Source organism: Ischnura elegans, chromosome 11 (assembly GCF_921293095.1).
Source record: "Ischnura elegans chromosome 11, ioIscEleg1.1, whole genome shotgun sequence".
Taxonomy (NCBI): Eukaryota; Metazoa; Arthropoda; class Insecta; order Odonata; family Coenagrionidae; genus Ischnura; species Ischnura elegans.
Window position 1 is genome coordinate 849,198 of NC_060256.1, and position 17,605 is coordinate 866,802.

General features: G+C 40.2%; 1 protein-coding gene across 1 annotated transcript in view; it reads right to left on the reverse strand.

Moving 5' to 3' along the window:
* Positions 1-17,605, reverse strand: part of LOC124167687 (follicle-stimulating hormone receptor-like) — a 573,602-nt gene that overhangs the window by 110,867 nt on the left and 445,130 nt on the right. Inside the window, exon 9 of the mRNA XM_046545674.1 lies at positions 14,815-14,883. Coding sequence (XP_046401630.1) covers positions 14,815-14,883 — 69 coding nt within the window. The remainder of the gene's footprint in view (positions 1-14,814; positions 14,884-17,605) is intronic.

Genomic DNA, 17,605 nt, shown 5'->3' on the forward strand with positions numbered 1-17,605 from the left:
ATATTTTCTTTCAATAAAAAACAAAGTCATCCAAACGATAGTTTAAAAAATGTATATTCTAATCAAAGTGAACCTTACCAGTCTCTCGTTTAAAGACAATATGAAAATGTAAATATTACAAAAGGAAGCTGAATTAATTTTTAAATAAATAAACTTAGGAGCAAAGATATTAAAAAAACGCCGAGTAAAAATAGGCTTAATTTTAATTAAATCACGCAGAATAACAAATAAAATATGATTTTTGCTCATTAGTTTCATCGTATTTTCCCAAGCTCTAATTTCATTTGGTCCCCAGTGATCAGATATTGAACACAGTTGTGACAATATCTGATCACTATGCATATTTTCCATGTATCAAATCAGGATCGTCTATTTTGGGGCGACGCACAGTGGTCGGAAATCGAAAAACGCCGGACAAAAGTCCGAAATGGCTTTTTTGAGGTAGACAATTGAAATTTGGCACAAATACGGGGAAATAGTTGCTGATTTTGAAATAGCAAGTCATTTTTATTAAGTCTCAGCCGTTACGGAGTTACGGAGGCTTAAACATGACGACATTTCGAAAAACACGCCATTTATCATTTGTCTTCGAAAATGTAAAAAGTTACGCAGATGGTAGAGCAGTGGATGGATTTTCATGAAATTTTTAACATGTTCATCTGTCATTATAGTTTCTCGCCTGTACTTTGCATAAGTTTCAGACATTTTTGTTGATATTTGTGTGCTGTAATGTATCAAAATGGCGGAAGCTTTTTTCAAGCAAAATTTCACTTAAAGCAGTCATTATCTTTTTTATAAGAAATATGTATGTCGAGATATTTCGTAATAATACTGAGAAAACATATTTAAACGTTTGTCTGCAAAAGGTTTGGGAAAAAGTTTGCGGCCCTGAGAGAAAATTCGAATTTTCGACCGCGCGTCGCGGTCCGGCTCCACGCGGCGGACCCCGGTAATATCGATTGCGTGTGATGGTTGAAGTTGTTTGCACCTAAATTCCTCAAATTTGCCTTTTTCAAGCAAAAAACACTTTTGTGGATTTCCTAAGGTTCTATATCGAAGATATTTTGAAAGCAGTATTGGTCATTAGGTCATAAAATGGCGGACATTTTCTTAGGCAAAAGTTAGCATAAAGTAGTCATTATCTCTGGTTTTAGAAAAATGTATATCATGATTTTTTGTCAGGGTATTAAGTAAACATAATTTTAAAGTATTCTGCAAAAATCTGCGGAAAACGTTTGCGACCTTGAGAAAAAATTCCAATTTTCGATCGCGTTTCCCGGCCCGGCTCGGCTCAGCGCGGCCTCGAAACTCTGACTCCCCGCACTGACGAATTTCTGAGGACCTTAATGTCCTGTAATCGCCTTACTCAAGACATCCATGCTGTCAATGGTAACCAAATGTCATATATTTATTATCATGGAGGGATACTATATCCAGCGCATGTGTTTGTAGACTGTGATGCCTAACTGTGATGAATATGCTTTTCTTCGGTTACTCCACGGAATTTTCCGAGTAATTATGAACTCCTTCAATTCCTGAGTGCACATGAGGGTGTTTTGTTCCTCATACACGCTTTTGTGGAAGGGTGTTGGGTTGGCTGTTTTCCCTTTCCACTCTCTTTGCATTTTCAAACTGCAAGCCGCCAAATCCCTCCGCCTTCACAGCACCATGCGACTCGGTCCCTGAGGGAGTTTTTATGACACCGCGCACCCTTTAACAGTTATGATGGGTTTTCCCTGGGTGGACCTTCCCTATCCTTTAAAGAAAATGCATGTTGAACAGTAGTTCCATCTTGGCATTTGCGGTGAAGTGAATTGGGAGAAATCTGTTCTGAAAAAATATTTTTTTTACTCGCGATATTGAGTGTGAGTGATAGGAATCCCTACCGATTTTTTTTTCTAAGGTTTACATCGGTGTTTTTTTCCTCAGCAATCCACACCTTATTCGAGGTAAGATATATTTCCATGTGTTTTTGCCTGGTGTTAGTCATTCTTGCTTTTTCGTCCCAGGTTTCTTACGTCCCTTGAACTATTTTTTACAAACTTTCTTCAATACCGATTTTTCGCCCCTACTTTCTGGTGTTAAGTAGCCTATCGTTGTTGAACAATTTGTGGAATGGGTAGATTCATTCTATTAGATTAATTTTCAGACCTTAGACAAGTTTTTCAGTCCTTATTGGATGTGTCTTTCAATTTTATCACACGGCTTGAGCTCCATAATAGATTTATGGGCATAAAGTTAAAATCACCAACTGAAAAAATGGAATATTTGTTTAATTTTCTTGTGCGAAGATTTGATTTAGGTCAATTTGATGACGCTATTAGAAGTCTTCGTGAATTTGTCAGATTAAGCTTTTTGTTGCCCTACTTGCAAAGGTGGAAAAGAAGTTCTCGGAATAAAAAAACATTTTTAAAGCGAAATAACGCATGGCTCATGGAGTCGATGAACTGTCCTGACACCGTGCGTCAGTATTTGACTAGCACTTCTGCTGAGACTAGTAAATACCATCCGGTGAAAACCTTTCTTTTTCATTGAACGACATAATATTTTTATTCTTGGGTTATTTACTTTTAAATAATTACTTCCTAGGTTCACTGGGAAGGCCGGAAATAGATTTTAGTGTTTCCTCGGAGAGATCAAAAAGACGTAAGGTCCAAAATATTAAAATGTCTTCCTCTGCTGCGGAGCTCGCATTGGCAACCTCTCTGAGTTTAAGGGAGGAAGGAGATATTGCGGCCGCCGAACTAATTTCCGAAGTAACGACAACCACTCCTAGTAGGGCGAGAAGAGTTTTGTCTAAATGGAGAATAAGGGATAATCCCCAGAGGGAAATGACCCCTGAAGAAGCTGTGTCTCTCGTTATTACAACTGAGCTAACGAAGAGTCAGTACAATACACTGAGACGCTCGGCTCAAAATTATGGACACAAGCTTTATCCAAGCTACGATAGAGTCCTAAACGCGAAAAGTATGGCATACCCCGAAGGAATCAGGGTAACTGAAAACATGTGCGAAGTGAGTCTTCAAACTCTTAAAGCACACAGCTTCGCGAATTCTGTCCTACATTTCAACTGCTGAAACCTCATATGATGAAGTAGATTGCAGTATATGGATTTGATGGCAGTTCGGGCCATGCCCAATATAAGCAATTGTGGAAACTATCTGACTCATCAGATGAGTATTTAATTATGAGCTCCCTGGTGCCACTTAGGTTACTAAATGACAATACAGGTATGAGATTTACGTGTCTATTTTCTCTGTATTTTATACAATTGGAATCATTACGGGAATTTTTAGTACTTTTAATATTCCAGGTGAGATATTATGGGCGAATCCTCGGCCATCTTCTACGAGATTTTGGCGACCTATTCGCCTTCAGTGGCTAAAAGAGACTAGAGAAGTTGCGAAAGCAGAGAGAGATTACGTAAAAGAACAGAATGATGGATTGGATAAATTGAATTTAAGGGGTTATTAAGTAGCATTCAATTTGCTATTAACAATGATAAACGGAAAAGTAAGGCCAATTCCAATCTCAAATGCAGTAAAATAATATATGGCTTAAATTATTAACCTTAAAAAATATTCTCTTAGGCCTTATTCTTCTTCCTCACAACCCCGGCTAATCTGCACTTCGAACCTTCTCACTTCGGTCGGAGACAGGAAATACGCCGCAGGACACCATTCTTTCCTCGAAACTCCATGAAAGTACAGGACAGGCATGTAGAACCCAGCTGCTTTGGAGTCGCACAGCAAAATACCAAATCTTATCCCGGAGGTTTACCATGTTTATTTTGTAATATTTCGTACCTTAGCATCTAAACATAGTATCCCTCCATGATAATAAATATATGACATTTGTTTATCATTGACAGCATGGATGTCTTGAGTAAGGCGATTACAGGACATTAAGGTCCTCAGAAATTCGTCAGTGCGGGGAGTCAGAGTTTCGAGGCCGCGCTGAGCCGAGCCGGGCCGGGAAACGCGATCGAAAATTGGAATTTTTTCTCAAGGTCGCAAACGTTTTCCGCAGATTTTTGCAGAATACTTTAAAATTATGTTTACTTAATACCCTGACAAAAAATCATGATATACATTTTTCTAAAACCAGAGATAATGACTACTTTATGCTAACTTTTGCCTAAGAAAATGTCCGCCATTTTATGACCTAATGACCAATACTGCTTTCAAAATATCTTCGATATAGAACCTTAGGAAATCCACAAAAGTGTTTTTTGCTTGAAAAAGGCAAATTTGAGGAATTTAGGTGCAAACAACTTCAACCATCACACGCAATCGATATTACCGGGGTCCGCCGCGTGGAGCCGGACCGCGACGCGCGGTCGAAAATTCGAATTTTCTCTCAGGGCCGCAAACTTTTTCCCAAACCTTTTGCAGACAAACGTTTAAATATGTTTTCTCAGTATTATTACGAAATATCTCGACATACATATTTCTTATAAAAAAGATAATGACTGCTTTAAGTGAAATTTTGCTTGAAAAAAGCTTCCGCCATTTTGATACATTACAGCACACAAATATCAACAAAAATGTCTGAAACTTATGCAAAGTACAGGCGAGAAACTATAATGACAGATGAACATGTTAAAAATTTCATGAAAATCCATCCACTGCTCTACCATCTGCGTAACTTTTTACATTTTCGAAGACAAATGATAAATGGCGTGTTTTTCGAAATGTCGTCATGTTTAAGCCTCCGTAACTCCGTAACGGCTGAGACTTAATAAAAATGACTTGCTATTTCAAAATCAGCAACTATTTCCCCGTATTTGTGCCAAATTTCAATTGTCTACCTCAAAAAAAGCCATTTCGGACTTTTGTCCGGCGTTTTTCGATTTCCGACCACTGTGCGACGCTTGCTTTTCATCCTTACCTCACAATTACGTCTCTCTTCCTCTTGCTCCCAAGTGTCTTATAATATATGGAAGCCTGAAGATGATTAAACATTTCAGTGAACACTCATAGTTTAACATCGTATGTCCCAACCGAAACACCTAAAACTTAACAGAAGCGGTGTTTAGAATATAAATAACAGTCTTTTGTGTATAAATTAAAGTCATCGACTCAGTACAATTCAAAATAATGTAACCTTTTTTCACGGTATTAATGAAAATTTTTCAAAAAGACCAGATGACAACTTAAAAAGATATAAATTCGCATTTCAGAGGTCTTTTTTCTTTTTTACGAGAACTTAAAATAATGAACAAAAGAAATGACCAGCTACTTCGTATCAGATCAAGATTGAAATAGTTAGCTCTATGATCACGTGATAAGTGATTGTGACGATGGCTTTTGTTTTTATGTTGGTAATTTCCATTGAAACATTAATATTCATTAAATTGACGGATGATTGATCAAATCTAATCTAAATCAAATCAAATCATCAGGATGTTGATCAAATCTACTAATAAGCATTTTTTCACTTCCCATGGTAATACTGAGTTTGATTGTCAATTGTGACCTTTTGGTTACTCCAGAACTACCTTGGGGGCTTTTTCTGATTTTAACTCTGAGGGCACTTCCATAATAGTGTCCCATTTTTCACCTTTATCCACATAAGAACTTCAGAGAGAACACGGCACTAAGATAATCGGTAGCAGTCAGGCATGCCTACAACCTGCAGGCTGTTGGTGAGAGCAGACTGTTGGTGGAAGGAGCATCATCGAACCCAAATTAAAGAATTCTGATCACGACAGAAGATTCTCATAGCTGATGTCTCTTAATCTATTTATGGTCACGAGCCAAAATAATAAATGACAGTTTTGATGCAATTTTGCTAAAAACATTTTTCTTATGGAGCTTATTCTTAAAATAAGATGTAAAACGACAAGGAGAAAATTAAATTATAATTACGTTACAGACTGACCAGTTTCGTTACAATTATTATATTTAAATTATATCCGACGATAACTGATTGTAAAAAGCCCTACAGTACACATTAAACGCACCTACAGGTTTGAAGTATACCGGGACTAGCCGCGGTGATAACTTTTACGGGAGTAACCCGCAATGCACAATCGTGCGAAAGATCCACAGAGAAAAAATCATTCGCCTTGACCGGGATTCGAACCCGGATCCCCCGATTTCCGGTCGAGTGCTTTAGCCAGTTAAGCCTTTCACATGTTTATTTTCTTTTTGTCATAATACATAGAAAAAAAAACAAAAAAGAGAGAAAAAAACAACTTTTTTTTCTTGTCCAAAGTCCTGAGAGATGAGGCGAAATTTTTAAATGATACATGAAAAAAATTCAAAAACAAATCACTTCTCTCACTTTAAATGATACATGAAAAAAAATCAAAAAACAAATCACTTCTCTCACTTTAAATGTTCAGTTCACTTCTTTCACTCTTTTTCTTTTTTTTTCTTTTTAGTTTACGTTGACAAGTAGTATTTTATTACTGCATAAATGAATGTTTTTAGTGCCTCAGGTACGCCCTTAATTGCGCTCATGTGAGCGGTACTCAGCAGCGACCTCCCCATTGGTTTTTTGAAATATTGGGCATTGACAAATTTTGATATTAGAGCCGAAAGGGTTTTATTTTTGAAATCTGGGAATAGTTTAAAGTTTAATGTCAGCAATTTCTCGTCGCTGACCGTGGCACTGCCGCCATAGACGTCAAGGTGGAGATAGATGTCGAGGATTGCCCTCCATGCACTCGGACTATCACCACAGCCGAGCACATGGTGAGCAAGTCCGTCCACGCGGCCACACACGCCGCAGAGGGGCGAGAGAGCGAGACCCATCCGATGCTTCGACTCCCCAGTGGGAAGAAGGCCAGCAATCAAAATGTACATTAGGCTCGCCTCCCGCTCATCCACGACGCATGACGCCCAATTCCTCCACATATTACTAGCGGAGGGCACTACATCCCCACCCCCTCCCATTAACGCGCGCGTGTATAATTTTTTCACGCCAAAAACCTCGCCGGGCTTGAGGAGCGCGACGAGAGATCTCACGGCCGAGATCGATGTTTTTAGTTCCGGAGCGGCGGCGCTGCTGAACGCCCACGCCTCTTTCAGCAACGCGCGCCTCCCCGGGGTACCATGTCCTAGAATTCTTACCGACAATTTTGTGAAGCACACGTCCGCCTTTAATCTGGCGTTAACCAATCCCAACCCACCCCTGTCCCTATCACGATATAACTGCTCCCGCTTAACGTTTTTAGTTTGACCATGCCAAATCATGCCATTAGTACTTTTAATAATTTCCGCATGCACTTTATTAGTCATAGGCAGGGTATGCGCCACATACCATATCTTCGGGTATAAAAACGCGTTAATTACACGTACCCGAGCCGTCAGGGGTATTGATGTTTTTCGGTAACTAGCAACGCCCCATTTAATATAGTTAATGACGATTTGCCAATTTTTGGCAATCATCGCGGGGATTGGTGTCTCCCACCACAGGCCTAAAATCTTTATGCCTTTCTCAGAGACATTCCACACGGGATCAGGTGACGGGGTGCCTTGTAAAATAAGAACCTTGCTTTTCTTATTGTTTGTCTCAAACCCCGCCACCCGGTACACCTCAATTACCTCTCGCGCCGTCTCAAGCTGTTCATTGTTGTTTACGAAGAGGGTAACGTCATCAGCGTACACTATCCCTGTGTACCGCACACCAAATCTCTCGACACCAATCCCTGCCAACCGAAGGGTCCGGATCACCGGGTCCATGGCGACGGCGAAAAGCGCCATGGACATGGGGCACCCCTGACGGACGGAATTCTTAATAAAAAAAAGGGGGAGAGGTTTTACCCTCGACCCGAAGACAGGCAGTGGCACCGTTGTAAAGATTAAAAATACAGTTAGTAAAATTAGTAGGAAAGGCCGTCTTTTTTAAAACATGTAAAATGAATTCAAGGCGGACGAAGTCAAACGCCTTACTAAAATCTACGGCTAAAATCGTGTAAAATTCATCTCCCGGTGACGGAGCTAAAAAACAAATCTCTGAGTAAGACCGTAGCATCCAGGATGCTACGATCTTTCGACACCGCATACTGTGATTCGTCTAAAATCAAATCGGCTACGACCGAGAATCTAAACTTTAAAACACGAGTAAAAATTTTATAGTCTGAATTTAAAAGCGCGATCGGCTGAAGATCGTCACACGACCTGGGCCGATTTCTCTTTGGTAATAGTGATATCACTGCGGTCCGCTGACTTGGAGCCAGTTCGCCGCCGAACAAGTAAAATTCATTAAAAATGCGCGTAAGAACCGGACTTAAATATCACAGCATGCGGCATACAACTCATAAGGGATCCCATCCGAGCCGGGCGCCTTACCCTCAGGGAGGGAGCAGAGAGCCAATTCCACCTCTTCCCTTCGGATCGCGGACTCTAGCTCGCGGATTTTCTCATCAGGGAGGGAGGGCATGGAAGGGAGTTGGGGGCAGGTGGTGGCATCCCAGGGAGGGTATCTGTCATATACCCCCCTAAAATGGCGTTCGGCCTCTATTAAGAGGTCGAACGTATTATTTCCCATAAGTTCTCTGTTATCAAAATTTATGATCCGCCGTAGCTCGGCTAGGGTCAGCGGACCCCAACCTTCAGGGTCGACTTCCCTCTCCCACCTGCGTGGGGAGTGTCGGCGTAGCTCATGAGATAAAATTGTTTCTTTCAGATCTCTTGCGATATCATAAAAAATTTTTGGCCGCTCACTGGAGGAGACCAGCTCCCCAAGCGCTTGCCGGAAAAACATAATAGTGGCGTCTTTCTCTTTACGCCAATTTTTTGTGAGCTTTTTTAAAAAGGACCTTAGCCTTGGTTTAAAGGCTTTCTCCCACCATCTTACAATATCCCCACCCGGGCGGAGGGAAGCAGCCAGCTCACAAACCCTCGCCCGGATAAGTTGAACATACTCCTTATCTTTCATTATCCTCGTATCCATTCGCCACATGGTTGAGTGTGAGGGAGTTGGGGGTGACGGGAGGGGGGAGGGGAGGGTAAGGTCTAAGAGGAGTGCACAGTGATCCGAGACGGACACCGGCACCACACTCTGGGACCGGGGGAATGATTTTAGGGCTTGGGATATAAAAATAAAATCAATCCGCGAGCGAGAGGTTCTCCCGATGCGCGTAAAAGGCACCGAAGCGGTGGCGCAGGAACTAAAAAACACGTCTGTGAGACATGCTGATTCAATTAAAAATTTAAAAGTACGACTCGGTGGTTTCGGGACACGATCAGTTGAAGACTCTCGGTCCTCCTGACGGTATGTACAGTTAAAATCCCCGACTAAGATGGCTTTACCAGTAAAAACATGCAAATACGGGAGCAGCGTGTCAGTAAGAAATTCGTCACGTTCCGCCCTCCGAGCAACATAAGAAGGAGCATACACGTTGACCACGTGTACGCCCTCGACACCTATGGAACATATCCTACCTGACGGATGACATCTAAAAATTATAAGCTTTTAATTTTTTTTACCAAAAAGGCAGTGCCACGCTCAGGACCTTCACAATTTAAAAAATATTTGTAGAAAGAGGCCGGCCAACTGACTCCCTCCATGACCTCTTGCAGACAAACGACATCCGCATTTAAATTTTGGAATAAATTATAAATTACGTTAAGTTTCAGGGGGTTAGACATCCCCGCAATATTTAAGCAAAAAAATTAACATTTCGAAACCAATGGGGAAAAACCCGCTAAGTACCTTGTTTTTTTTTCATTGTTGTTGTTTTTCCTTTCCTTCTTCTCCTTTGATTGCCTCTTGGCGCTGCCATTCCGGGAGCGGCTGCGACGCTGCACCGACCTCTGCTCCTTAGGGTTTGTATCGTCTGAGGTATCGTCCTTCTCGGTCCTGGGAGAGAGTGATCAGGAAGGGGAGCGGGGAGTCTGCGACAGGGTGTCAAAACTAGCGTGTCACTGATGTGTGACGGGGAGAGTGAGGAAGGCGGGGAAGAAAGGCGGGGAGAGGGGGGAGGCGAGTGAACTCCCCCTACAGCCCCCTCCTCCTTAAGCAACTCAAAGGCGGCCGTCACGCTCTGCTGCTCATCAGCAAGGAAGAGAGGGGAAAGAGACTCCTTCTCGTCGTCGGTGGTTAAGTGCTCAGGCAGAGGGGGGGCGGGGTGGAGGACTCACCCCCGTCACGGGCGGATGAGTGCTGGGGAGCTGCTTCTGCTGGCAAGGGTGGGGAAGGCAAAAACGCCTCACTGCTGGACGATTCAACTCTCTTCTTTTTCACCAATTCCTCGGCCGGGGCGCCGTTTGATGGGGAAGGAGGCCGCTTCGATGATGCGGCTGCCATGGATGACGGGTCACCCTCCATCGCGGCGAGGTCCCTCGCGAGGTCAGCCATCGTATCTTCGTCGTCTTCGGGCGTTTGTCTGGCTGGAATGGCTGTGACGTCGGCATATCTCCTTCCGACGTCGTTACGCGGGCAATTTCTTCTCATGTGCCCCTCTTGATGGCACCTGGCACATGTTTTCCGTTGTCCATCATAGGTCACCAAAGCACGGTGCCCCCGATGAACAGGTATGACGGGATGTTTCTTTCAATCGCGATTTTCGCGTAGAAAGAGCCTGTATACGAGACAAGATAGAAGTCCGTTGACCCCTGCCAATGCGCCTCCCAAATGTCGATCACTTTGCCGAACCGTTTCAGTTCGACCTCCACCATCTCCTTCGTGACCTCAAAGGGGAGGCACATGACCTTTACCGTCGTCGGCGTCTCGTCAGCCATGTCAATAAGTGCTGTTGTCAGTTGGTTTTCCTTCGAAGGCAGCTTTCTTGTTTTTTCGTCTAAAGTCTTCTTCAATGTCTCAGCTTTCGTCAGTTTCAAAAATATTTTTCTTCTATTATACCCTATTTGGATCCCGTAGACTTCCTCACGCGCGAGGCCCAGCGTTTCCCTGACAAACAGGTGGACCTCTAGCGGCGTCGGAATTCTTTGCATTTAGCATTGTGTTAAGCCTCTGTACGGCCATCGTACAGAGCATGGAGGCAAAAAATAATAATATTACTTGATAAAAAGTAGAAACAAAGAAAAACTCTCCTGCCTGGTACAAACGGTGCCTAGGCAGGCACGTAGCGCGGCTCCGCTCGCGCACGGAAGAACAAAAAAGTTCACTCGAACAAAAAGAAACAAAACTGGATATCACCAAGAGAGAAGAACCCGTCGTCACCTTAAAAGTCACTGATTTGTTTCAACAGCTCACGATGGTTTCACATATCCATGTTGAAATTCCACAAGTCCGATGGAAAACTGGCCCGATACGGGCGAACGGCGGCCGAAGCCCGCGAGGCGAAAGGCGAAGCCACGGACTCGGGTCGTCCCAGCCCGAGGATTTTTCGTCCTTCGGCACAAACCCGGAGATATGACACACGTCCGTTCAGCTCATCTACCGAGGCGTCATTATTCCATGTGGATATTTTTCGGACACTACCGGACAAGATGTTGCTGGACTGCTGAGCCCATGATGCCACAAGCAGTCCGGCAGTGTCCGAAAGTGTTGTCCGGTCCAAAAATATCCACAGGGAATAATGACGCTTCGGTAGCTTAACTGGCTAAAGCACTCGAGCGAAAATCGGGGGATCCGGGTTCGAATCCCGGTCAAGGCGAATGATTTTTTCTCTGTGGATCTTTCGCATCTACAGGTTACAGAAACTACAAGGACCGACCGTGAGATTGATCGAGAATTAAGCAAGAGGAAAAATAATGATAGCTGAAGGAGAGGTGAAGAGTCAAACTGTGGTGAGTGCGATGATTATACGTAGTAGAAGGAAAAGCCGCACAACGCGAGGGACCAAAAATATTTTTCGACCAGGATTTCTACGGAAACTGGGAGAGAGTAAGATACCTATCGCAAGTTCACAAGTTAACACGTCAGAAAGTCGTGAAAAATATTGACTGACAGTGATACATCAACAGAAGCTTAAATTATGAAATCCGTTTGCATTAATGCCACCCAACGGCATGGTATGCCTTAAACTTAATTTTGAGACCTGCATAATAATTTTTGAAGGTGATCAAAACTGAAAAATATTGTTTTGAAGAATAGATTCAATCTTCAAATTAATTATTAACCAAAATTACCGTGAAAACCTTAAACTATTGCTCCAATTAGAAGAGACCAAGGAAAAGGAGGCAATCATATTTCAGACTGCAGGCGAGAGACACAATGCACTCGGTCTCTGCAGCTATATTTTTAGGGGAAGAGCCATCAGCAAAGATGCATTAAGAAATCATAACATGAGTTACATGCCATAATTTCAGCTAAAATCTTTGGCTTTTACGGGTCCAGCTCTGCTGTTTTGTTGCCATGGCGTTAAGAAAGATATTTTTGAGCACTTTTGGCATCGTAAGTAATCTCACTTCAACAATTGAATAAATGTCTATGTAAGTAGCTCATATCCTGTAATAGATACTTCCAAAAAACATGTTGAGTGTTTATGCTCATATCCCATAAGTGAAACATTTCTTAGCACATTTTTGAACACTGAAAACCTCATTCGAGATCCTTTTAGGCTCGTTAAGTGTTTTTTAGATATTTTACTACTATTTATTCCTATACTATAATCATATAAACTTTCAGCGTCATACTTTAAAATAATTTTGAGCACATATAGAGACGGAAAAATAAAAATGTCTCCGTCTCTATTTTCTCCATTTATATGAACATAACTCGCTATTGATGCATTTCATCATCCCCAGACCCCCTCGAAAAAGGCTTGCGGACTGTTATGGTCACTGTGGGAGGCCTTACTTTTTTGTTTGCCATTTTTTACCTTAGGATCGTTTACTTTTAAGTTGGCTAGGTAAGATATAAGCAATATTTCCACTTTCACGTAAAACCAGCGCATGGTACGTAGGCTACAATATGAAAATAAATATTTATACAGAGAAACGTTTTTCTGAAGGGCTAAAAAAAAGAAAAATAAATTTTTACGAGTCTGACAGTCTCTCTAAATTATTCAATTCAAATCCAAAAAATTTTGAGACCATATTTCACTGTAACACCCAATTCATACGTAATATCATAACATAACGACTTTGACTAATACAATGAAAAACACGTTTATCTATTATTTTTCACATAGCTCGACCAAATAATTGATATATCAATAAGGTGTGACTGCAATTTCCCTTCGTAAGCTTAAGAGAGGATGATGCACGCAATAGAATTAGGTAGGAACTGAATATCAATACGTAGTGCAAATGCGCTAGATGGTGATCCTTAGCATGAATTGGGGCTAGTATGACGAAATTTATCGAAATATTATTAATCATGATCGCAAATGATACTACTTCAGAAATACCTCTATTTAAAGTTTTATTGAATCGGGATACACAAATATCTCCTAACAGCTTTAATATAAAACGCAATGCGTTATAAATCTGGTGAGTAGCAGATGGCAGCCTTCACTGAAAAAGATATTCGATTTCGATAATGTTTTGAATAATGGTTGAATAACTTACTCACTCAACGAAACGTGATTTTCGCAAGACAAATAATAACTGCGCTAGTTGGTGATCCTTAGCATGAATCGGGGCTAGTATGACGAAGTTTATCGAAATATTATTTATCATGATCGCAAATGATACCACTTCAGAAATAATAATTGAATAAGAAATACGATTAATTGCACTTATCCTCCATATTGTATTATTCACTGCCTTTGATGCACCAGCTCACGGATAACATTGCACATTAAAAAGGACATTGACGGAAAAAAGAATGTAAACAAAAATAAAAAGTTATCGCCATCACGAACAATGAAAATAAAATCAATTTTACCTACCTATATTTTTAGGAAGTCTTGTTTAAAAGTCTTTCTACTACAATCGTGTATCGCCAACAAGACACGAACTACAATCAACAGCACGAATCACCTTTACAAATGGCTTTGTGTGCACTTGCTAACTTTTGAAATTAATAACAACTATTCTTTCGATGTAATATACCAAAAAATAAGTAATTTTCTACCTTATATTTCTCCGCTTTTCATTTGAATACGCTTTGATGTAAACAAATTTTTGTTCATGTGGAAAAAAGACGTAAAGAAATCAACTTTTCAAAAATTACTTTCTAAATTTTCTACCTTATTTTTACCAGTTTTTCGTTTTAATTCCTTTACCTTCTTTTCCAATTGAGCTCCTCTCCTAATATGTTGCTATGTTTGTTTGTTTGTATGATTGCCGCGCCGCCATTGGATTTTGGTGGCCATTTTGAACTAATCCCTATACTCAATTTTAATTGAATAGACAGATAAATGATTGGAAATTTATTGTTTTCATAATTTTTCCTGGAGTTTCAGACAACTTTTGAGGGGGTCCTCTTAAGAATTTTTGTCGTATCTTGTCTCGATCACCCCAAAAATTTGTATGAGTGAGTGAATGAATGAGTGAGTGAGTGGTCGTTAAGGGGCTTTATAGTATATAGATACTCGGCTGCGATCTCAATGAATAAATTAACGTTTAAAACTTTAAGTGGGTCATCTCCGACATCACATCATAACTTAGAAGGCTGTGCCCTACACATCCTTGTACCTTTATGCACAGTGACCTACATACCTGCGCTGAAAAATAAATAATTATTCCAATCAATGGTGTACGATCACTCGAAAAATATATATGGTATTATGAAGAGTGCAAAGGTATGAACCGTTTTCACAGCAATGAAATTTTAAGGCTGCTGACGTACGTGAAGCGAATGGATTATGGTGAGGCGTCCATTTATCGATAAACTTTCCTCCCCCAATATTTTTAAAATAAAAGATTAAGGAGACTCTTTGTCGGATATGAATAATTTCGAGAGAAATAAAAAGAAGATGATGCTGCACATAAGGCTTTAAAGACTTACAATTTGGCTATTTCCGATCCGTTGAAGGCCCAACCGTCGACAGATACAATGGCGTTGTAATTAAGAAGCCTGGAAAATAAACAGAAGGAATATATTTGAATAAGAGCATTCGGCCTTTTCGAAAGAGGTTGTGGCTGATTTTTAAATGCCTATAAGATATCGGGAGAGAATCGAAATAGATGCGCTATCACTCAAGTTTATTCGGGAAAATATTTTATTTTTTTAGGGGGCAGAGTAAGTGCTGCACAGTTGTGGACGGGTCTAATCTTAGATGAAACTATGTATATCCATGTTTGGCTAAATTCATTCAAAATGAATGGGTCTTAAATTACACACGTCATACATACATATCTGCAAGGAAACGGTTCTTTTCATTCAATATATTATATAAGAAATATTAGTTAAGTAGTAAACATTTCAGATATATAGTATTTAAGAAATTATTTTCTGATCAATGCTATAAAATTGCCTAGAAGTATAATTTACATGTCTTCTATGCCAGGAGCTCTGAGCAAATTATTAATATAATCTGAAAAATACCCAGCAAATTAGTTGAAGGGCAATGAATTCCCCAAGACTGTACATTGTTTGGGGCAAAAAAGGGTTGAGGGACAGGAAAGGGAATTTAGGCTCACACGGGCTCACTCACTCACTGTCCTTGCAGATTCGCAGAGGGGACAAATATCCGGATGAGATTCAAGCACGCACGCACACTTAAAGCTTACACTTAGGCCAGCGACCTCCAAGCACACAAGAATGAGAAAAGGGGAAAGAGGGGGTTGCGAGTACCCATGAATGATCTCCGACACCCGGAGTTTCTGCTGTCTAGCAGGCCTCCTTAAAAGAGAATGAATGAGCGGTTGTGCTTGAGACCTAAGAGGAAGTTTGTCCTCTTGCAAATCTGATAGCTGAATGAGTGAACTAGCGCGTGTGTGTGAGTTTATGATTTTGGTTTAAATTGCTGTATTCCACCCCACTGACATCTTTCCTAACTTCCCCACGCCAAATCCATCCTATCCCCACCTTTCCTATCCTCCCCTTTTTCGCCTTTCGGTGAAGAGTACGGCCTCGGGGAATTCATTTTCTTTCAGCTATTTAACGGCCGTAGAACGTTCATATCATTATAAAAGTATTTTATGTTTTTCAATGGATATTGTGACTTTAAGTGAGTTTAAATATACGACCGCCTGAAAATACATTATATCCAGTAATTAGAAAAATGATTTCATTTGTAGAACAAATATCAACTGACCAATTAATCGGTTAATTTAATGGAGGTTGCTGTAAAATTGCTAATTCCTATGTACTTGACATAATGTTTTAAAATCGTATATTGTGTACATCGACCGCGTCAAATTAATAAAACATCATCAAAATTATCGATCATGCCATCATATTTCACTCTACCTTGCAATGACAACATTACAGTAAGTTTTTGCTTGTCCCGGTAAGATAGCCATTGAAAAATTTCTTTGCTTGCAAATGATAAGAAATTTAATCTTTTTAATGAGATTAGTGTTGAATAGACCGAATTCCTGAAGTGCTTCAATTCAACACGAGGTATTTACTCTCAAATTCACTATTTCAACTGTTTCAACATCCAGGAGTTAAATTATTCAAAAAAGAGCGTATATTTTCTTTCCATTTTATCACTTTAGTGTCTTCAAAGACCAATTCTGAACGCGAGGGAATAAAATGCCCCTCTTCTTAAATTTCTATTAACTATTCTGCAATTTGTAGCAACATTATTAAAATCAATGTAAAAGTTGTGAAAAGTAAAGCCCATTACCGCAGATTTATTTTAAAACGCCTTAGTTAAGATTTATACTATTTAACCACTTTTTCGTTCACGTCGTGAATTAAATTAAAACCAGGATTTTACACCATTCCCTGCCACACATGAGCAAGGCATGAATTCGGGTTCCTGAATACTTCATAGCTAATGTTGCAGTAAGTATGACATTTCTCTGGCGCAGCAATTCAATTAATCTAGATGATAGATTTTCCTTTCAATGATTATGAGAAACAACTATAGCAGCGATTATTTATTCAGATGAAATTCTGATAGACTTATGCGCTGAGAATTTCATTGTGCTTACTCTCCCGATAGAAGATGTTTTTTTTTAACTAAAACATAGTAAAATCTTTAGTTGAAAATATTTCTTTTTTGGCCTCACCGCAACAGTATGCATAACTCTTTTTTCCTTCTTATGCTCTGTACTTTGCCGCCCATGACATGCCTTCAATTAAAATTTAAATCACGAGAAATAGCGCAAAAAAGTGGGCTTAAGACTGCTATATCAATCACGGAAATTGTTACTATAAAATATTAAATTAAAGTAGTATTATTGGAGATTGGAAAAACTTAAGTTGGAAGTAATTAATGAAGAAAATGTGATTCTTAAAGTCCATATTATTTGGGTATTTAAATTTTTCCGCACTGGATACACCGGAAAAATTATTAAGTCCTGTAATGGACATTGCTCTGTCATTTATTTCTTATTTTCACTCTAATTGTCCAAATGCGGCCAGGATAGTATTTTGTATTCTGATTATCAGGCTTTTTCAAGTCAAACGGTCACTAAGATTGTCGGTTAAATACACTCGCCATTCATTGAATATGAAGCTCTACTCCATACCATACACAGTGAATAATTCCCAATGATACAGATCTTTTGAAATAAAAAGGTAAATAATTACGGAGGCTTCCGCGGTTAGTTAATTGGTGATGGTTTTCCGGGTTTACACCGCGTTGATACATGTTTTGCGGACGACAGTTTCGGGCGCGTTC